At 40.6% G+C, this 23,435-nt stretch overlaps 1 protein-coding gene across 2 annotated transcripts in view; it reads right to left on the bottom strand.

Moving 5' to 3' along the window:
- Positions 1-23,435, bottom strand: part of efl1 (elongation factor like GTPase 1) — a 93,378-nt gene that overhangs the window by 61,906 nt on the left and 8,037 nt on the right. For both annotated transcript variants that reach the window (XM_062390883.1, XM_062390891.1), the window contains exons 10-15: positions 22,724-22,860; positions 22,479-22,601; positions 19,785-19,884; positions 8,646-8,803; positions 7,528-7,691; positions 5,534-5,669 (exon numbers count right to left, since the gene is read on the bottom strand). In XM_062390883.1, the coding sequence (XP_062246867.1) occupies positions 5,534-5,669; positions 7,528-7,691; positions 8,646-8,803; positions 19,785-19,884; positions 22,479-22,601; positions 22,724-22,860 (818 nt within the window). The remainder of the gene's footprint in view (positions 1-5,533; positions 5,670-7,527; positions 7,692-8,645; positions 8,804-19,784; positions 19,885-22,478; positions 22,602-22,723; positions 22,861-23,435) is intronic.

A 23,435-nucleotide genomic window follows, 5' to 3' on the forward strand; every position in this document is an offset into this window, starting at 1 on the left:
CTAAGAACAGTTCATCTGTAAGTTGACAGTCCAAATGTAATAAGGAGCAGGAAGATCTGTGATACTCACCCGAGGGCTAATGTCTAGTGATAACTTGTGATAACACTTATTAATGTTTACTTTATTACTAGTTAAATAATACTATTAAACAAGCTAACTAGTTAAACAAGCTAAATGAATGGAGGCAGACGGTAATAAAAATTATATGAGACATAGAACTCAACATGGACTCCAGGATTCCTCCACATGGACTCCAGGATTCTCTGCAACTTCTACAGATGCACCATAGAGAGCATCCTGACTGGCTGCATCACCGCCTGGTATGGCAGCTGCACCGCCCTGAATTGTAAGGCTTTACAGAGGGTGGTGAAGTCTGCCCAGCACATCACCAGGACAGCGCTACCATCCATAGAGAACCTCTACACCCAGCGGTACAGGAAGAAGAGCAGCCGGAATATTAAAGACCCCTTTCTCCCCAGCCATAAACATTTTTGCCTGCTGCCATCTGGCCGATGGTACCGCAGCATCCGAGCCCGCACCACCAGGCTCAGAGACAGTTTCATCCCCCAGGCCATAAGACTTTTAAACTCCTCTGAACTGCAATAACACCATCAAACTAGTACCCTGACATATTTGCACTTCTGTTGTTTTATTTTCTCCTCAGCTGTTCATATATATTTAGATATACATACATTATTTCCTATTTTGATATTCGATTTTATACTATTTCTCTTATTTTATTGTATAGTGTGTAATTACTTGAGCATTGTTAGAAGAGAGCCTGAGACTCAAGCATTTCACTGCCAGCGACTGCTTAATGTTATTGTTGTGCATTTGACAAATAAAAATCTGGAATCTTGAATCAACAACTTTAAAAAATCGTGTGTATTATCCATTAATCTTACAATGATTTTCTGAATTAAATGAATAATCATTCTGTCTCTTAAGTATCAAAAAAGTAAATATAGCCATATCATTTCTCTTTTCCCCAGATGATGCTTCTGTGAAGACAGTTGTATTCCGACACGCACCAGGGTGTGTTATAACAACAACAAGCCCTGGTTCACAGCAAAGCTCAAACAGCTTAGTTTGGAGAAAGAGGTGGCCTTCAAGAGTGGGGACATGGATAGGTTCAGACCGATTAAATACTCGTTTGGCAAGGAGATTAAGGAGGCCAAACGACAGTATTCAGAGAAGCTGGAACAACAGTTTGCAGCCAACGACTCCTCGTCTGTCTGAAAGTGATCACAGGCTGCAAAACCAAATCCCCCCCACTCTGTGGAAGACTTGAGACTTGCAAACAAACTGATTGACTTCTACTGTAGATTTGATAGACACCCTCAAACCCCCCCCCCCCCGCATTTATCACACCTCTTCTCCCCAGCCTGGACAAAGACAATAGCCCCCCCCACAAAATTTCCCCCCCCCCCCATCACACATCCATCCACCCCATCACACCTCTCTCAATTCAGGAGCGAGATGTAAATAAGCTCCTGATGAGACTGAACCCCCGTAAGGCAGCTGGACCAGACGCTGTCTCCCCCTCAACACTGTGCGGATCAGCTGTCTCCAGTATTCATGGACATCTTCAACACCTCACTGGCTGAATGTGTTGTACCCGTCTGCCTTAAAACATCCACCATCATCCCCGTTCCCAAGAAGCAGAGGATCACAGGCCTTAATGACTACAGACCAGTCGCCCTGACCTCCGTAGTGATGAAGACCTTTGAGCGCCTCGTGCTCCTCGACCCGCTGCAGTTTGCCTACAGAGCCAACAGGTCCGTAGACGACGCAGTCAACATGGGACTCCACTTCATCCTCCAGCACCTCGACTCCCCTGGCACCTATGCCAGGATCCTGTTTGTGGACTTCAGCTCCGCATTCAACACCATCTCCCCAGCTCTTCTCCAGGACAAGCTGACACAGCTGAGCGTGCCTGAGCCCACCTGCAGGTGGATCACTAACTTCCTGACCGACAGGAAGCAGCGCGTGAGGCTGGGGAAGCTTGTCACCCGGACCATCAGCACTGGAGCCCCACAGGGTTGTGTGCTCTCTCCTCTCCTCTTCTCCCTCCAGCCATCCCTCTGTAAAACTTCTGAAGTTTGCTGACGACACAACCCTTATTGGACTAATCTCCAATGGGGACGAGGCCGCCTACAGAGAGGAAGTAAACAGCCTGGCTTCCTGCACAGGACCTGAGATGGGCAGAGAACATCACCTCCATCATCAAGAAGGCCCAGCAGAGGATGTTCTTCCTGCGGCAACTGAGGAAATTCAGCATGCCGCGGAAAGTGATGGTTGACTTCTACACAGCCATCATTGAGTCCACCCTCACCTCATCCATCACCGTCTGGTTCGCTGCCTCCACTGCCAAGGACAAGGGCAGACTGCAACGGAACATCCGGTCAGCTGAGAAGGTCATCGGCTGTGACCTGCCGGCTCTCATAGATCTGTTCCACTCCAGGACCAGTAAGAAAGCAGGCAAGATCATTGCTGATCCTTCCCATCTCGCTCACCACCTGTTCCAGAGACTCCCATTCCTGGAAAAAGGTTCCGGGCGATCAGGACTAAAACATTGCGTCACCTGAACAGTTTTTTCCCCATGGCAGTGGGGCTCACAAACAAGCCCCCTGCATCACACTGACTCCGCATGACACTGACTCTGCTGACCCCCCCCCCCCACCCACATAATTTATAACTCTATATTACTGGCACTATTACCAATCTCTGCACCTTAAAACTGCAAGTAACTCTTTAACTGTATATATTGTTGTTTTCTTATATTGTTCGATATTGTTGTTAATTTGTTGTTTGTAAAGTGCACCAACCACACCAAGGCAATTTCCTGTATGTGCAAATATACATGGCAATAAAAATAATTCTGATTCTGATGATGTTTCAACAGCCTACAATTTCAATTTGTCCATTTTACTACTATATAAAACAAAGAAACGCAGAATATACTCATACTCATCAGGGTGGAACCAAACAATGTATGATCTTTTAGCTTTATATATTAATTAAAACCCAAACAATTGTTTGACTTTATATTTCAACTGTAAAATATATCATTTTTTACACACATGATCACTGGTAATGAAGATAGCACACTTTAATATTTGTACTACCACTAATCAGTATTACTTGCAGGGTTTCCCCCAGAAAACTTGCTAAGCCTGGTGGTAGGGCCGCTAGAGAAGCCGACCGATGGCTGAAAGTTGAAAGGAATTTTGAAATTATGACAATTATGTGTTATTGTAAGAAATGTATTAACAATACTTATTAACATTACATATTACAGTTTACAACCACATAAAATAAAAATAAATATTATCAATTCGTTTTCAAGTAAAATCTAAGTGAATCAAAAAAAACAAGCCATTTCTGGTCACATTTAAAAGTAAAATAAATTAACATAAATAAAAAAGTGCAAACATGGCCAAGGGGGAACAGGGAACTCAGGGCCTGAAGAGGTATGCTGTAGTTATTCATATTGGTAATATATTTACATTATTTATGTTTACTTTTGCTTGCTGCCATCTCAATGCTTGTCCGATGTTGTAGAGACCCAATATGTGCGTTTAGCACATCTTGCCTGTATGTAGTACAAGGAGCTTCAATGAAAGTTCTCGTTGAGCATCCTTGTGTTGCCCGCTGACTACGACACACCCGGCAAAACATACCCAAGAACGACACACACAAAAAGCTAAAACAAAGCGTATCTAATGCTAACCCTAGCAAAATTAAAAACCAATATGAAATTAGCAAGCATAATATTGTTGATATTTTAATAGTGCAAAACATGCTTAACAACGCAGTCTTGTAGAGACATCCGCTAAATTTAGGGTCACCAAACCACTTTGGGTTACTTCGATGTTTCCTATCGCGGCTCGCAGCAGTCTGCTCCGACTCGACATCCGACGCGCTAACATCCGTGCTAACTAGCTCCGGCTCTGCCTCATCATCGAGCCGCGGCTCGGTCGGCTCGCCGGCGATGCTCTCCGCTTGGCCTGGGGGTGAACGAGCGGCCTCATCGTCTCCTCCAGTGCTCCCCCGACTCCGGGAAAAGAAAGAGTCCAAGGTTTTTTAACCCTTTCTCCGTGACATGTCGCGTGAAAGTTGTTGCAAAAGTTGTTGCATGGTAGAGACAGGTCGTGGTTTTTTGGAGGTTCAGGTGATGGAAAATACACCGGACCTCTCACCTTATGTGTTCACATACTGACCATAAGATGTCGCCATTGTGGTTTCGACCGTATCACCAGATGCGGTTGAAAGCGCAATGCCGTCTTTGGTATCATGTTTCTGGTGCATAACAATTTTTTTAATATTTTATAAATAAACAAGCAACGCTTAGCCTGGCGGAGGGGGGAGAAAAGCCTGGCGGCCCGCCAGGCCTATAAAGCACTGGGGGAAACCCTGACTTGCATTCTCATTCACTCATTCTACTCAGTAATATATATCTATTTTAGTGATAGCTGTGCTTTTTTGTTGGCTGTCGCCCTGTTAAAAGGATTTTGCACAAACAATTAATATTACATAATCAGAGAGTGAAACCTGTTTCTGTTTGCCCACATCGATACTCTCAGCTCCAGTGTCAGGTATTTGCAAGGTATGCCTACAACTAGGCATGTACACAGATAAAGCTGCCCTGAAGCCACTGATGTGGCTCAGTTTGTAGTGAAAGAGGTCGTTCATGAATAGATGTCTAAGAAAAAATAAATCATGGTGTGATTATGTAGACAGCTGACAACAGTAACCACGAGAATGCACAATGAAATGAGGTGTGCCATTGCCAGATAAACACTGCAAAATTTACAATCATTTAGAAAGAAGCATGAGTTCTCAGAGAAACGTGAAAGACAGGACACAGTCTTTCAATGTGAGGATGTAGAAGTCTCGGGAGGTTCTGGGTTTGAGTCAAAATGTACATGATGAGAAACATGATGTGCACTAGGCAGGGTCCAAACCCTGTTTCCAACCTCAGCCTCCGTACTGTCAGACTGGAGGATGCTGTCGAAGTTACATGCCATTCTGGACAATGTATCCCGCCCTCTCCATGACGTGCAGGTCAAACACAGGAGTACGTTCAGTGCAAGACTCATCTGCATTAGGAAGTGTCCTGGGGAAAGATACTGAACCCCTAAATGGCCCCTCCTAGATGTTGAATGCACTAATTGTAAGTTGCTTTGGATAAGAGCACCTGCCAAATGATATGTAATGTAATGTAATGTAAAAGACTGAGATCATCAAAATGCACCACAGAGCGCCAGAGGAAGTCATTCCCGTCTGTGGCCATCCAACTACACAACTCCTTCATTACAAGTCATTACAATGGCAGCTATATCTTTTTTTTTTTTAAACCTTTATACGCTTATTTTTCTACTGTTGCATAAAGCTATTGTTACAAACACATTTCCCCCTGGGATCAATAAAGTATTTTTGATTCTGAAATCAGATCTATTTATCTGTGATCCAAATTCTGTGCATTGAGAGCAGTGATTAACAGCCGCAGTGTAGGAGCAGGGAAACTTACCCAGGATGTTTCCTGCAGGCACGTCCTCCAGCTCTTCCAGCTCTCGGCCCATCAGCAGATAGATGCTTTCCATAGTACAACAGGACAAATGAGGCACCTCGCACTCAGTGTCTGAAGCACTGCAACCCTCTGGAAGCTGGCAGAAATGACACAGAACATAAAGTCAAAATCGTTAACAATCTGAGTGAGATCAAGCCACTTTCGTTACTCTCGTGTCCCGTATATATAAAGTTTGTAAAAAATCTTCAATGCTAATGGTATATTGTTTTCAGTGAGGGGCAGAGGTTTCTATGGACAGGACTAACATTACATTGACATTGAAAAGGGATGTGAGACCACTAACTGTATTTATCAACAGATCAATCCTTCCTGTTTGTCCTGCAGTTGTCAGAGGTGTCACTGTTAGAATATTGGTTTAAAATGGTTGTGAGTTGATATTATTTGTCACTGTTAGAATGTTGGTTGGCTGCTGATGAAGGAGTGGTGTCCAGATTCCTAGGGGAACATTTTCTAGCCCTCCCCATGGTGGATGTGTTTGGAGGGGGACACTCCCAGTGAAGAGCACTTCATATAGGGTCGGGTAAAAACGGAGAGGAATTGGGATAGGGAGTAAATATATTTGCAGAAAAAAACATTTTTCTCATTTTGTTAATTTGGGTTCACAGGGAAAATGTCATTTCTATACGTTAGTCTACAACACAAAGCTTGGGACTACTGTTACGTAAAATGTTTATCTTGTGAGTGGACTCTTTCCTTGTATTCGAATTAGGGTTGCAAAATTTCGGAATTATGCAAAGTTGGAAACTTTCCATGTGAATTAACGGGAATATTCAGGAATATTCAGGAATATTCAGGAATTAACGGGAATAAACTGGACATTTTGTGGGTAATTTATACTAACTGTATTTACCTTTAATATACAGACATATATATAAACATTTGTTTTGTAATAGGCTGATTAGAGCCCTGAGGAAACTTTGGGCACCGGACCATATGCTTTAGGAATATTTTAAAATTGATGGATAAATGAATAGAAATAGGCTATATCAGACATTGGCAAATTAAATTAAACTAACAATTTAGTAGCACTAATTTTTGAGGAAATTGTACTTACTTGCTTCTTGCTGTTCTGGGTTTGTACCCTCGGGGTTGAATGCACTTATTGTAAGTTGGTTTGGATAAAAGCGTCAGCTAAATTAAATTTGACCGGGAGTGTGGTGTATAGGCCTTGAAAGGGTACATGATCTCCCTTCACTTTTTCCCTGTGAGCCCTTCTGTAAAATGAGCGGATCAAGGCAACGAAAAGTGGAAAATTAGTGCAGAGTGTTTAACACGGAGTGGACAACAAAATACTTTTTCACTGAAGTCCAATCAAAGGCTGTCTGCCTGATATGCCGAGAAATTGTCCCAGTTTTCAAGGAGTACAACATCAGCCGTCAATTTGCTACGAAGCATGCTAACTACGCTAGAAAGCAGTCAACGCAAGAAAGGGGCGGCTACGGCTCAGAGGTTGGCGGCTAATTTACAGACTGAGCAACATTTTTTCACCGACAAACTGCGATTCAAGAGTCAACTACCAAGGCGGGTTTTGTTAAATTGCTTTGCAAATAAACGCCTTGCTATTTATTAAAGGCCAAATCATTTCATGTAATATAAAATAGATTTTTGAATGATGTTTTTATTGATCCGCACTTCATTTTACGTATCTTTTTTTTCTTCAAAATTCCCGAGCTCAATATTCCCATGGCAAGTTTATGGAAAGTTTCCGGAAATTTAACTGTGACTGTGAACACAAAACAGATAAAAACCTAAAACACAGCATTATTTTCCTTTGTCCCAACCAACTACGCAACTACTATCAAAAATGTATTTACTTTAAACACTGACATATCTAACCTAATATTTCAAATGTTAAAAGTTGCAACTTGATTCCAGATCTGTGCATTACACAAACACAGAAGTGGAGCACAGGTGTTGTGTAGGTGTTGGTTTACCATGTGCAGGCCTTGGGCGGGGTCATACTTTGGTCCTAGCACAAATACTCTCTGGCCTTTCTTGACCACCCCGCTGTAGACCCGGGCAAAGGCAACAAAGGTCTCCTTCTGCTCCTCTTCCTCCTCTTGCTTTGAGTCTTTCAATGTCAGACTCTCCATTTTAGCTGTAAGACAGAAACAACACAGACAGTTTTCACATGATAGTTTATGTAGCTGGTGTGTCCATCCATTCATGTTAGTGCATGTGGGTTCCTCCCTATGAAACTCTTCCTCCCTCCAGATGTTTATATGCAGATGTCTCCACCTCCAATCAGCTGGGATGTTAACACAACCCGGTGGATAACACTGATTTTCATGTCTGTGATGACATCTTTCAGTGACACAAGCTATGTAAATGCATCTCTCACCTGTCCACCAGCACACTGTTGAATCAGAAACACTACAACTATTCACATTTGTATACAGTCTATGGCACAGGTAAACTAATGGAGTTAACCCTGCTAATTGCATGCAAGCCACCATGCAGGATAGCAACTCTGGGTGGTTTTAAACCTCACTTCATCATTAATATTACCATTTGATGCACAGGGGTGGCTCAGGAGTCAGACAGCGTTGTCTACTAACCAGAATAACGGAGGTTCAATAGTCTGCATTCTGAAGTGTCCTAGGGCAAGACACTGATCTCCAAACAGTCCTTAATGGCTGTGCTACCAGTGTATGAATGGTGTGTAATAGAAAAAATACACAAATTTGTATCATAAATCACATTTCCCTCTGTGTTAGTCTCAAATTTGGGTTCACTAATCAAGTATTCGTAACATGGAAAAGCATTTCAAAAATACAGTTCATTTGATATTGTTACATGATATGAGACATCTTGGACATTTGATTAAGCCTGGATGTAAAGAAGTGAGTGAATGTCTCTAAAACCTCAGCCTGTGGCCACAGCTAACTGTCAGGCTTTGTTATTTAAAAAATGTTTTTACCACTACCTGTCACCCATTGACAATATCAATCCAAATATTTGTATTCATCTTTTGTGAAGCTGTTATGAAAAGGTAGAGATGAAAAGGTGTGATAATGGGAGACAGCAACAGTGAATGCAGAGAAAAGCTTACCTGTGCTGAGGCCTGCCGGCTGGTCTTCCTCTGGCACACGCCCTGTATGGTTGAGGTATTTGTTGCTCTCTGCTGCTGCCTGATCAGCTGCCATCCTGTCAGCATGTCTCTGTCTAGCAAGCTCCCTGCGCTGGGATAATTCTTCCTGGGTTAACGGTCTATGCAAGCACAAACACAAGCATGCATGCGCACCAACACACAAGCACACACACACAAAAATCAATTTACAACAAACACATCTATATACTCAGAGTGGGTAAAACAACTTAATTCTGCCTTCATTAACAAAAGTCAATTGATATCATTATATTATCAGAATTTTATCAGACCTCAAAATAACAGCTTGAGATCAGAGATATAGTATGATGAGCAGAGTTTCTAATAAAATCCTCCAAGTAGTGGTCTGTGGTTGTAATGTTTATCTTGTCTGTGATGTTTCAGGTAGCCTTGAGCAGAGGTGTGGACTACAATTTTTTGATGACTTCAGACTCGACAAAATCCTTATTGACTGCAAACTTGACTTGGACTTTAACACTAATGAAACTAAAGATCACTTGGGCTACACTTCATTTACTTGTCATAACTTGACATATTTCAGAGGTAAAAATGTATTTAGCTCAGGAATTCCATCATATTCATTTTGCAGTGATGGGGCCGTGCTGTGTTACCCTGCCCCATGTCGTCCCTCCTCACTCCACCGCTGAACTGCGCTCACTTTACATGATTGTGAACGCTGAACTTAACGAATCAGTTTACAAAGATGAACTAGAGCTGCGTACACTCACACACATCGGCCCCATGCTCCTTCCCCACTCAAACAAGGAATTTGTTGAAGAATAGTAGAAAAAACTGTGAATACTGTATGATCCACAGCTGCTCAATGATCAGAAGCCCTGACATTTATATCGAAACAAGGTAATTTACAGCGTGTTTAAGACGAGGTGCATTCAGTGACCGTTGGAAATGCTAATGTCCACTAGCTTAGCCACTTCCTGTGTACTTTATGAATTCAACATTTGTACCATGATTTAGAGGAAATTTTAAAATATCGAGATACATCGCAGATGATGGGTGCCTGTGGGCACAAGTGAGAGATAGAGAAAGAGAGCAGGGTCAGGAGGATGTTAGTGAATCAATGTAGTGTATGAACATCTGGATTGAATAGGATTTTACCTTTGAAAGATTTGAAACATTATGAGCTGTTTTGTGGTGTTGTTAAGTGTTGACATTGTGGCAGTGGCTACAAACAAATCAATGTATAGGCACTAAGAAGAGTAAATATTTATTTGATTGATGGTGAAACTGTAGCAGGTGAGAGGATTTCAGCTGAGAATGCGGGCCCTCGGCCACATGCAACCAAGAACACCGCTGACAATAGTTGTGTGGTAAGATGTCAAGACAGTGAGGTCAGATTTGGGTACGTTCACACCTTGAATGTAGAACTGTCCACTTGAGATCAAATTACTCAGGATAATTGTTAATACCAGGTATGAACAGGGTCTTAATATTTAGCTCACTTTAGGCACCCACTAGCTGAACATACTAAAAGGACACCCTTCTTTGACTGGGCCCTTCAAAGGTTTCAACCTTTTTTCAGCCTCCAAACTGGGCATATTTTTGCACTTTGGTGATTGTGAAGAGAAAAAGCTCCCTCATTATCTGAAAGAAACCTCTACTAGAACAAATCTCTATGTTGCTGACCATCTGACTCGGACGCTTTTTCACCTGCTTCACTGAAGGAACAACACCAGTCTCTAAAGGGCACTTAATAACTGATTTCACGTCAAGACTGACTGCAGGCAGTATATCTTAGATGTATGTTTCGAGTGAATTATAAAATCATGTCCATTAATTCAGTATTATGGTTAGATCCATTCACAACAAAAACATTCAAGTTTAAATGTTATATCTTTTATAGTTTTTTAGAGCTCAAACTAGAAAAATAGCTTGACCGTGTATCTTTACCAGGAGCCTGAAAGGTTAATGTGATTAAATTGAGAACCAGATCTTAGTATGACCTATCAAATGTGTAGCACCTTTGACAAGCTTATTCAAGCTAATTGTTTAAATAGTATAAAGGAAATAAAGTAAATAAAACTAAGACTACAGGGGTCTACAGGTGCATCTCAATAAATGAGAATATCATGGAAAAGTTTGTTTATTTCGATAATTAAATTCAAAAAGTGAAACTCATATATTATATAGATTCATAACACACAAAGTGAAATATTTCAAGCGGTTATTTATTTTAATTTGGATTATTATGGCTTACAGCTAATGAAAACCCAAAATTCAGTATCTCACAAAATTAGAATATTGTGAAAAAGTTCAATATTGTAGACTCACGATGTCCCAATCTAATCAGCTAATTAACTCAAACCACCTGCAAAGGTTTACTGAGCCTTTATATGGTCTCCAAGGCCGGTTCAGTAGGCTACACAACCATGGGGAAGACTGCTGACTTGACAGTTGTCCAGAAGACAGTCATTCACACCCTCCACAAGGAAGGTAAGCCACAAAAGGTCATTGCCAAAGAAGCTGGCTGTTCCCAGAGTGCTGTTTCCAAGCATATTCATGAAAAGTTGAGTGGAAGGAAAAAGTGTGGTAGAAAAAGGTGCACAAGCAACAGGGATAACCGCAGCCTTGAGAGGATCGTGAAGCAACGGCCATTCAAGAATTTGGGGGAGATTCATAGGGAGTGGACAGAGGCTGGAGTCAGTGCATCAAGGGCCACCACGCACAGACATAGCCAAGACATGGGCTACAACTTACCGTCTTACCTGGGCTCAGGAGAAAAAGGACTGGACTGTTGCTCAGTGGTCCAAAGTCTTCTTTTCAGATGAAAGCAAATGTTGCATTTCATTTGGAAATCAAGGTCCCAGAGTCTGGAGGAAGAGTGGAGAGGCACAAAATCCAAGTTGTTTGAAGTCCAGTGTGAAGTTTCCACAGTCTGTGATGATTTGGGGAGCCATGTCATCGGCTGGTCTTGGTCCACTGTGTTTTATCAAGTCGAAAGTCAACGCAGCTGTCTACCAGGACATTTTTGAGCACTTTATGCTTCCTTCCGCTGAGAAGGTTTATGGAGATGCTGATTTCATTTTCCAGCAGGACTTGGCACCGGCCCATACTGCCAAAAGTACCAATACCTGGTTTAATGACAATGGTATCACTGTGCTTGATTGGCCAGCAAACTCGCCTGACCTGAATCCCATAGAGAATCTATGGGGTATTGTCAAGAAGAAGATGAGACACCAGACCAAAAACTCCAGACGAGCTGAAGGCTGCTATCAAAGTAACCTGGGCTTCCATAACACCTCAGCAGTGCCACAGGCTGATCGCCTCCATGCCCCGCCGCATTGATGCAGTAATTCATGCAATAGGAGCCTCGACCACGTATTGAGTGCATATATATGAACATACTTTTCAGTAGGCTGACATTTCTGTATAAAAAAATCCTTTGTTTTATTGGTCTTATGTATTATTCTAATTTTATGAGATACTGCATTTTGGGTTTTCATTAACTGTAAGCCACAATCATCAAAATTAAAAGAAATAAATGCTTGAAACATTTCACTCTGTTTGTACTGAATCTATGTAATTTATGAGTTTCACTTTTTGGATTTGAAATATCAAAATAAATCAACTTTTCCATGATATTCTAATTTATTGAGATGCACCTGTATATAAAAGAAAACAAAGTGGAGGAATTTTAAACTTCAAAGGAACCAATACACAGGAGAACACCTTTTCAGAAAAATGATAGGAGGGAGGCCTAAATTAATGGGAATGTTTCATTTGGAGTTAGTGGAGTGTCTGCAGCCAAGAATAAGTTCAAGCAGTTAGGAGTTCTAAAATCTTTACAAATGAAGGACAGGTTGGAAAGGGATCGGCAGACAACAATTAGAGCAGGCTACATAATGGATAATTCAGGAGCAGGCAGATAATAAGTGCAGTGAGCTCCTATTTTGACCACCCCTGGACTGGTGATAGACTGGACTTGATTTACAGATAACTGGGATTTAAAAACACAGAGGCTGAAAGGGAGAGCAATTGTATGAGACCATGTGAAAAACACTAGGTTCTAGCTTGAGTGTGTAATCTGTTCTCTATGGTGGACAGACAGGAGAGCTACAGGACGGCGCATCCAGAGCAGCAGATCCTTGAGTTTGAAACCTCATAAGATCCAGAAAGGCACTGAATTTTTTTTGCCAGACCAAACTGCAAGAGAGCCATAGAAACTTTGGGCTTAATCTTGGCTATCCAGGATCACAAAACTGGATCACTTTAAACTTAGTACTGGCCTTAGATAGTGACATGTTGTCAAATCAACAGAATCTTTATGTAATCTGCTGACTGGCTTAAGACAGAAATATCAAAAACAGGCAATGTTTGAATTATGCTGTGATTGAAACTCTAAATCATGCATATTCCTCTTTTCCTTTTCTTTTGATACTGTTGAAAATTTGTACATAAACAGCGATATCCATCATTAAGAACGTATTTTAAAATGTGTACCGACTACGATGATAATTTTTTTGTATGTATATGATCCCACCTGACATGTATTGCTACAGTAGCCCTGTATTGGAAGAACTAGAATGTAAAAAACATGAACTCAGCTCAGTGGCAAACTTTGAAGTCCCAAGATACCTCAAAATAAACAAAACTATCCCTGCTTTTCCTTTGCTACACGACCTGTGCGTTTGTGTGTATGCAGTGTGGCCTGTGTGTGAATGTGCAGTGTGGTCAGAGTGTTTGCGTATGTGCACATACTCTCTTCAAAAAGACCACAGTGACTATAGCAACACAGCTGCTCACAGCAGGCCTGAGTGACAGCATCCAAAGAGTTTAGTTCCATGATCACAAACCACTTAAAACAGCCCATAATTTGCCCCTGACAACAGCAGCAGCCCTACAGACGCACTTGGACTGATTGCATCTCTTTTGCATAAATTGGTTATAAATGGGACCACAGGCTGAATTCAGGATTCCAACAGAAAACCACAAAGCTAACCTTGGTAAATTACCTGGCTTTAAGAACAAATAACTAGCAAGTGACTTCAAGCTGTAAACATATGAGTCAGCTGCAGATTAAAGCTCAATCCTCTCACAATTTTTAGTCTAAAACCCAAAAGAAAAAATAAGAAGCAGACAGATATTGAAGTGGGTAATCAATATGATGTGCTGCTTTAGAACATCTAAATAAACACTATGTTATGTAATACATACAAGTCTTCATACTTCCCATTAGGGACAGCAAAGTCAAAAATAGTTTTTGGGGTTTGTCAGGAGGTTGAATCCGTCGCTCATTGGTAATAATGTGAATGCCAGGACTTTTTTTGGCCTAATATGCCGCGGTTATGAAGTAATGGCTTCCAAACATTGGAACCGGACGATAAAACCATGGAAAGACCTTTTTGACATTGTGAAAAGGAGGAAAAAGTGTGCTGATATTAAAGATGTCTCCAAAACACACTGGCTTTTTTTTAACCACTGAATTATTTTTGATGGAAGAGGTTTTCCATTTTAGCTCTAGCGTCTACAAATTTGATGAGCAGTGACTGAGATAATATTCTTCCTTAAAATTCAAATGAATGTCTAAAGTAGGTTTACTGTTAATTTTATAAAGCTCTAAGTCATAATGGAGCAGATTCTTCTCACTGAAGAAGATTTCATCACTTGAAAGTCCCCCAGGTCTTTAAGAGTATGCTGATTGAACACTTCATACTGCAACGCTCTGAGGAAGTACTGTTTATATGAGTATAGATGCCAGGAGTCCTCTGTGTTCAAATCCAAAAAGAGTCTTAATGGAGGAATGGAGACGGGGAGTGTAACTCCCCGTCTCCATTCCTATTAAATTTGACGCTGCAAATAATTTGCTGCTATATCAGTAACCCGAGGGGAGTTATCCTATCCAGCTGTGTCTTCATTGGACAGATTTGATGTTACTTAGCTTCACACAAGTGTAACTGTTTAATCTGTCTCCAATTTGTAATAAGCCCAGTACACAATGTATGCACATGGGAAAGTAGCAGTAACTCCATTAATTAAAGCTCCTGACATGCTAACAGGATTGGTCAGGGGCATTACAGTGATGAATATTCAGAATTTAAATTGAACCAGACAGGTAAGATCTAAGTCAAGACAAACCTTCTGTTTAGCCAGCAAAAGCATTTAGGGCATAAACTATCCTTAAGATGAGTTCTGAGACCCATCAGAGCTAAATGTTTTTTTTACAACCTCAAAGAAAAGATTATTTTCAAGATATTTTTTTTCCATCTGCATTTCCACTCAGGTTTTTCAATGAAAGTGTGAAAATGTATATGAAGATGTAGATAGACAGAAATGCACCAAATAATTGCTTGTAAAATGCAACTGGTTCATGTTTGCATATGACAGTAAAGCGTTATAAGGCATTTTAGTAAATGATCACTATGTAATTTGAGTTTGAGTTAGACATGTGAATGTGATCTAAGGTTATAAGATAAGATAATGATCCTCTCCATTTCTTAAACCTTGCTGATGGTATCACAAAGTTAACCCAACTGTTGACTGCAGACTCCTCTGTAGGTAGTTGTAGCCATGGGCTGTCACACAGATGTCAGCAGTGTTGCTGGGCAAAATAAAATAGAAGCACTTGGAAGCTAATTAGCCTGATTTTGGACAGGCTTTTTCCTTTCTGGCTCATAGTCTGAGATGACCTTTCTTTCCCGCTCTCTTTCACATATCTGTATCTCCACCTCCCCATCCTCTAACCCAGCTCTGACAGCCTGTCTATATCGCCTCTCCCCTGCTTGACACTCTGTTTCCGTCTGAGTGCTTCAGCAGAGTCTGCAATTAGGATCAAGTTCTGTCACAAGAGGGGGCAGGAGAGCAGAGAGCCAGTGGGCTGAAATGAGATCTTTCCACTCTGCATTAGATGTTCTGGAGATCAAGAAGCTAATGCCTTGAGGGGGAGTACAGGTTTAGCATGAATGCTAAGCTCTGTATTTACTCTGACGTTCAAAGTTCTGTATGACTTCAGATGTTTGTTTTGCTTCATTAAAAATGTATCCTATATAAATATATATATATATATAATGTATCCTATATATATATATATATATATATATATATATATATATATATATATATATATATATAAAAAAAAAACACTATAGTGTCTAAACTCATGGATAAGCATTTTTAGGCTACATAAGGCCTCCCAGTCCTCAAAAGATATGTCTGCTCATATTCAAGGAATTATATATTACCATGAAATCCTAAAAATTTGTTTTTACGAACTCAGTATTTCAGCTTTTAATTCCTGGTATTTACAAATTAGGACAAAACATGTTTTGTTGGGTGACAAATGAGAAGAAACTCTGGTGTTTCTTGTTGTTCATGCATTTCTCTTTTACATTAATAGTTTAATCAATGAATGTCTGCTGTTGTTGTGGGTTTCACCTGTAAAAAGTGAGTTTTTGTTCTTTAAAGGATAAACCATCATGAATCGCAGAGAGCTGTCTTTTTAAAACAATCAAGCAATTTTCAAGCAGAGAAAAGAGGGAAAATCCATCAGAGCTGTTGCCAAGGAAATATTGGCAGATCCACTATAACCATTTGGAATGTCCTGAAAAAGAAAGAAACTGCTACTAAACTGAGAAACAGACAGTGAGTAAGTCTGCCAATGACAACATCAGTAGTTGTTGACTGGAACATTGTGAGAGCAGTGAAGACAAACCCCAAAGTAGCATCAGCAACAAATTCCGCAGGACAGGCTGAACGTATCACCATCAACTTTCAAAAGGAGAATCTGAGAGCAGAAACATAGGCCAGACCACAGGTTCCAAACCACTCATCAGCAGGAAGAATCAGAGGAAAATGAAACTGCTAAACAACTAAAATGTTGTTACGGCTGAAGTGGTCTGAAACAAAGAATCCACTCATGATCCAGAACATACTAGCTTGGTGGAGGTGGTGTCACGACTGCTACCATTTCCAGTATTCATTATCAACATATAGCTAACTTTTGTCTTGTAGTACCAAAGGTTTATATTAAGCATACATTGACAGTTTCCTGCTGAAGAGAGTTTTAAATATTAAATGCAGCTGAGGCATTTAAGCTGCTGTTTCTCATTAGAGGTAGAAGGAAGAAAAGCTTTGTCTGACCCAATCCTATCTCACACACGTGCTTCACAAGCCAGGCCATTAAACCAAAAACTGGGACCTACTCTGTGATGACTCCCACACATCAATCCTAGTCTCCTGTAAGCATATGTTTCCAGTGAGAAATGGCAGCAGTCCACTCTTTGCTGTAACATGTCATCCCTGCCTTTTTAATGTGAGGAGGCTTTGCAATTCATCCTGCCGGAAGAAGTCCCAGATCTCATCTCACAGCTTCATAAAGGGCTTGAAGACAGAATCTGTGACATCCAACTTAGATTATGAGGCAACCCCTAAAGCAGGGAGCTGTGTGATGTTTGAGTGCAATCAGATCCTAAAGCCAGACAGGCAGGCCCGGGCAAAAGAGGCCATCTCCATCTATCACTGACAGTGGAAGAGTTGGGGGGGGGGTTTATCCTCTGCTCACCACTGAGAAGGACACAAAGATGAGCGAAGGCTAAGAACTATGTACTACTCTGGGAGATAAAACCACAAACCATTCCTAAAAGGTAAAGAGATGCAAAAACTAAGTACAGGTCCAGACTACCACTTCAACATCCAACAGTGAGACATAGTTTATGTCTGGACTTTTCTATAACTGACTTCATTATTGCCTCCTTCTGAACTTAACAAGTGCTTGATAATTTGTTGTTAAAGGCCTCGAATTAACTGCTATAGCCCTCTTTAAATGGCTAATTAAAATCGACAAAACTACCCTCCAAAGATTTGTGTTTTAACCAGTCAGTCCTAAATATGGAGTCCAATCGCTTTGACATCTGTTTCACATGTACTTATTGAAAGAAATAGTTGTTTATTGAAACAAATCCCGCTAAAAATCAGTGGATTATAGTAGCCTTATTAGACTTAGGGATGACGATTTAACAATAACCACGGTTTCATAACCGTAAGAATTGTAAAAACTACGATATCTATGGTGTCCTGCCTCTCTTGAGTCACATACTCTGTGTGTGCGCTGTGCAGTGTAATCTTTTGTTTGTGTGCGCGAAGAGGGAACTGATGTAACAGCCTTATTTCCTCCAAGGCTGGACAAAAAACTCCATCGGAGGAGTTCACAGCGAGAGGAGAATCCTGAATTACTTTCGGTTTCTGACCAGCTCTGAAGCAGTGGCTGACACACCCCCTCTATCTGTTGCTCTCTCTCCCTTACCATCAACCATTGTAAATATAGATGACAGTTTACCTCACCTATATTAAGAAGTAATAGTATAATATAATATTTTTCACAAATAGTCACATATCACTCCCAAAACAGATTAACTTCCATCCGTGACCCATCCCAATAAAAGTCCCAAACAGATATACTGCTTATGATGACAGGAGACACAAATTCCCTGACCAACCTTCCACAATTAGGCAACTAAATAAAAAGCTTACATGAATTACTTTTAAATAGCGAAAAATTACAATATAAAAAATAACTGCTTTTATAACTAATTGATGATAATAATACATATTTTAGTTCAATAGCTATATTATTAGCTATATTATTAGCTATATTTTTGCTATATATTGCTTGTTGTGTCTTTTTCCTTCTATAGTATTGATATTGTGGAAACCGTGATATTTCCCCTGAGCCCGACAACAGTGTTGATATCTAATTGAATTTTTTTTTTAAGAAGTTAGAAAACATGTATGTTGCCAATATTCAATAATTCACAGGAAGACATTTTTTGCGATGAGGATTACTTCATTCTGATTATTGAGGAAGAACATTTTACAGATAGACATTTTTACAATAATTTGTTTTCACCTACTAGCTTAAAAGTTGGTAGATATGCACATGTTGTTGATGAACTGCTTCTGATATTTTGGCAAATTTATTAGCCTAATTCTACTGGTAAGCCACACACAGTTTTGTAGATTTCAATTACTATAAAACGTTTAAAGGCAGTTTTCCTAATTCTGAGCCAATGTGTGTAAATATTCAATTTTTTTTATTTGATAGTACCTCCCCTGTGTATTTAAACATAGCATTTCTTGTTGATATCAAGCAGTTTGTTTGTTTGTTTTACTATACTTTATTCACCTGCAGTTTCAATCTTTAGGACTGAAGATTCATTCTTAACCACAAATCTTTGCAGGTTCCATTTGCTGAAGAAGGCCGTCAGATACAGGATAGCTCTGTGACTGGTAGGTGGACTCTACCTTCCCTTTAGTTGTGTGGTAAATGGTCTGTTTGATCATCATGCAGGTGAGTGTTTTAGGGTGCGTAAACCAGAACAAAAAACACTATTACACAGTCTGAATTTTGTATACATCACATTATTCAACAACCACAGCTCAAACCAAATGCACCAGACAGACAGAAACAAGTTAGAGTTCAGTATTTGGGTGAGTGACCAGAAAAAATAGCTACTTTACACAGGACCTCAAGTCCTGGGAAATGTTGTCCTAGTCCCAACAAGTTGGCCTACATCAAAATGCTTCCTATCAGTGACACCAGTGGGTGTCAGCTGTGTCTGATGTGTAACACATAATGTGTAACACATAATGCACTGTCAGCAGATTTCTTTGGAACAACTTTCAAACACAGCAGCCTTGGAGACACTTGGTCTTGTGTGGATTGTTTGTAGTGATAAGGATACTCTTTCTGGGGATGCATGTTGCCCGACTCTACTGGGGTCGAGGCAGAATTGTCTGACAAAGATCTGAGACCATAAGCCTGGAGAGGTAGCACGAGAAGAAGGTGACATATTGTTTGTTTGTCTGGTATTTGAATAAACTAACCATTCAAATAGAATAATGAGTTGGTACTGCATTTAAAGCAGTGATTGATACCGAAAGTGTTATAGCACATAGAATGGCATTGCTTATACGTCACAGGTTGTGAGTAACTTCAAGTAATCTCTCCGTCTTTAGGTCCATGACAGAACTGACAAACTGAGCATGCCCACAGCCCGCGACAAGAGGGAAGAACAGGAAAGCAGCACCATCTACTGACAACACTGTCTGGGGACACCCATTCACAATTACCTCTGTCTGTTCTGAGGCAAGGCCTTGGTGTCCACAGGAAACATCTTGGAAACAAAGACGATAACTGGAGAATTTTCTCCGCTGGAACACTCTAGGAATGCTGGAACACAACCAAGAGGAGGAGAACGAGTCAAACACACATCTGAAATCACAACACAAAAGGCAGATCAAAGCCAAACCCATGTTCCAATGTTTGAGTTGCTTCCAGTACACAGAAAAGCAATGAAATACCTAATAAAACATGGTATTCATTTGAGATGACTCACACATCCGAATACATTCAGACAGTAGGCCATAATCTAGGTTCTTTTTTCCTTTTTCACACTGAGGATTAAGGATTTACTGCAAAATATCTTTTGACATTGCAGCCAATTCCAAAATACCTTATATACTATTATCATCCAATCAATCCAAGAAATGCCAGGCAATAAATATAGTCCAAACAGAGCATTAAATATTGCTGTAAATGGATTAAACACTGTAAAAATGTGTACCTCGGAATTTTGTGACAGGTCCAAGTTCACAAATTGATGTTTTTACTGATGTATTCAGACATGTCAAGGGACACGAAAGTTAAATTTTCATTGGATGACAATATATTGTTATTTTAAACAGAGATTCTCTTTTCAAGTTGAAATGCCTTTGCATTTCCTACATTATGTTATCTAACTAGCCTCTGTGACTTCTAAAAAACATGTTGCTGTTGCCTTGCAGCAGTGTTCTCACAATTTAACCACTTGAGTGCCAAGGACCCCTCGTTACCCACAAATTTGTAGGCAGCAAAAATGCAATGCCGAAGATGCATCTAACGCAAACATTCTTTTTTTTTATATTGCTGAAGATATGCAATGTTTAAATTTGTAAATATATCTCATACAGTAAACTGAAATCATTTAAATCATTTAAAATTGATTTCAATGATATCATGTAAATAAACTTTAGCGTAGATAAAGTAATTGAATACTTTTTAGAGCCCACTCAACTTCGACCCCCAAGAAAAAATGGAATTTGAAGGTTATTAGTAGTGATGCACTGATGTATCGGCCGAATATCGGTAGCGGCCGATATTTGCCTCGTTTACTGATATTGGCTTATCGGTAATAAACTTGACTTTCACCGATATCATTAGCCGACGTTCATATTTGTGGTAAAACCGCTGGGCACTAGCCGCGGATGGGGGAGCAGTCGCTCCGTCGCCTTCTTCTCTGCGCCGCCGAGCGGCGTGCAGCACGCCTCGAGGTATTTGGCGGGGAGGTTCTCGTCAGGTGGCGCCTCAAGGCGTCGCTGGTGCAGGGGCTTTCTTTCTCTTGGACAGCGGGGCGGTGTCCGTCGCCAGCGTGGAAGGCGGGTCGATGGAGGGGACCGGGTATGGCGGTCGGCGGCGGCTCCTCTGGTAGCGTGTCGGGCCCTTCTCGCGGATCACCTCAGCTACAGCGCCCACTGGGGGAACCCTCTGTTCGCGCGGGGGGAACCCTCCGGCGGTACGCCTCAGCTGGCGCCTAGCAGCTGAATGAGAACTGGTGCGGACCAGGGGAATCCGTCTGTTTAATTAAAACTAAGCATCGCGAAGGGCCACGGTGGGTGTTGACGCGATGTGATTTCTCTCCGACACTCAAAACAGGTAAAACTGAGGAGGGCTGGTTTAGACGGGGTAAACAGGGTGCAGTTTTAAATGATCCTTGTGGTATTTTGACCAAAATATGTTGCAGACATTTCATTAAGACCCCAAGGAACCATATCAACTGTGGTAAAATGGGCATAATATGTCTCTGTTAAATAAAGTTTAGTTAAATCAAAGATTGTTTCATTAATCTAATTCAATTTGTGCTCATTAAAAGACAAGAGTGATAAAGGGGTGAACATTTTTTAAAAAGAGCTTTTAAATAATTATTTAATTATTTTTCTGGCACAAAAGGGTGAATGAATAACAACGAAAAGAAAATAAACAAATATCGGTACCGGCCAGATTGTTGTTTTAAATATCGTATCGGCCAAGAACTTCCATATCGCTGCATCCCTAGTTATTAGTTATATTGCACAAAATCTTGCAACTCGTCAGATATAATCTAATTTGTTCCAAAAGCCAACCACACACACACACAGGACTTCTGGTGCTGTGAGATCTCTGATATTTGAGTCAGACAGATCAGAGCAGTTGGTTGGTGAGATTTGATCATCCTCTAGTCAGACGATTAGGGACTACATCAGGGATGGGAGGCCTGAGCCATGCAAATAGTTCTAAGAACAAACTACCGTTCTAAAATGTGGATTTTTATTATTATGCTGTCTGTACCTGTACAAATCTGACCATTCTCTCAAGGATGTCAGAGAAAAATACATGTTTTGCAGTTAAGTTCTTCACACCTGCTTCTTATAGATATTATAAGCTTTGACACTGTTAAAATATTCTCATCAAGTGTCAAATATTTCCCTTGATCTGTAATAAATGTGCAGTGCCGTTATTTTCCATTCAATTGTGGGTTGGTTGTAATATTGAAAGAACTGTGTGATATATAGCCCCTTCAATGCATAGTGCCAAAGTTGCATGGGTTTAACAACCAAGACAATCACAAAAGAGTTTAAACATGGCTCAGAGCTGATTAATAGTTGACAGTAGCCATTACTTATGTTATGGGAAAACACATTATTGTTTACTGCAAGATACCCCACCCATGTGTGTTTGTATACATATACCTCTTTTTAATTCCTGAGTTTGTTTGGGCAATGAGTCAAACCGTCGTGCTCCAACACTCATCAGTTTCTCAACGCGCTCTGCTGCGATGTCTAAGGGACTGGGAAGCTTCTCACACACCATTGCTACAGTTCGTGTTAAAGAAAACTACAAGTTAAATGCACAAATATCTCCAGAATAATCAACTGAGGCAGCACAACAAACATAAGAAGTGACAGAAGATCATTAATTTTCTCTTTCAGGATACAAAGGACAGCTTGGGATACCGGTAACCACTGGCTGCAGATGGCAGCCAAGAGGACTTTGGGGTCAGAGTGACGAGAATCCCTGGCCATCACCTTTATCCCAAGTGATGTCACAACCTTCTCCACCTTCTCTGTGTCCCTGGTTACAGAAAAATGACAGACATCTTTACAGTGAGACCACAGGGCATAGTGTTTTCTGACCAGTTCTTGTTCCACTACATTATTATCCAGCAGATACATTTTGCCAGATGCATGACAAACAGGTCGTGGTGTGAGCTTGGCGATAAGTACTTACCTACCTGGTCGGTTAAATAATGTAATCTGTGAGTATAACACTCAACACACTAGCAGATAGGTATTTGCTAGTGTTTGTCACAAAAGCTCATAACTGAAATGGCTAGCCAACTGTTTGCACACAAACTAAGTCCCACAGAAATTCAGCATATAGCAAGGTTATATGAAACTAGAAGATATATTTGTATATATTATAACTAGAAGGAGGATATCAGCGGACAGTAAGGCTGAAAAAAAAGGCGCAAAATGAGCTAATTTCTAGTCATATGCGAATTAGAGTAGTATGGAGGGGTGGTCGCCATTAACTACTATTGTATTGGATTTGATTGCAACCCTGTTAAGCACAGAGACTCCAAGATTGTTTTGTGGACTCAAACACTTCACCCAGCCTTCGATTGGTAGGCCACCTCCTCTTTTAGT

Source organism: Platichthys flesus, chromosome 1, assembly GCF_949316205.1.
Source record: "Platichthys flesus chromosome 1, fPlaFle2.1, whole genome shotgun sequence".
Lineage (NCBI taxonomy): Eukaryota > Metazoa > Chordata > Actinopteri > Pleuronectiformes > Pleuronectidae > Platichthys > Platichthys flesus.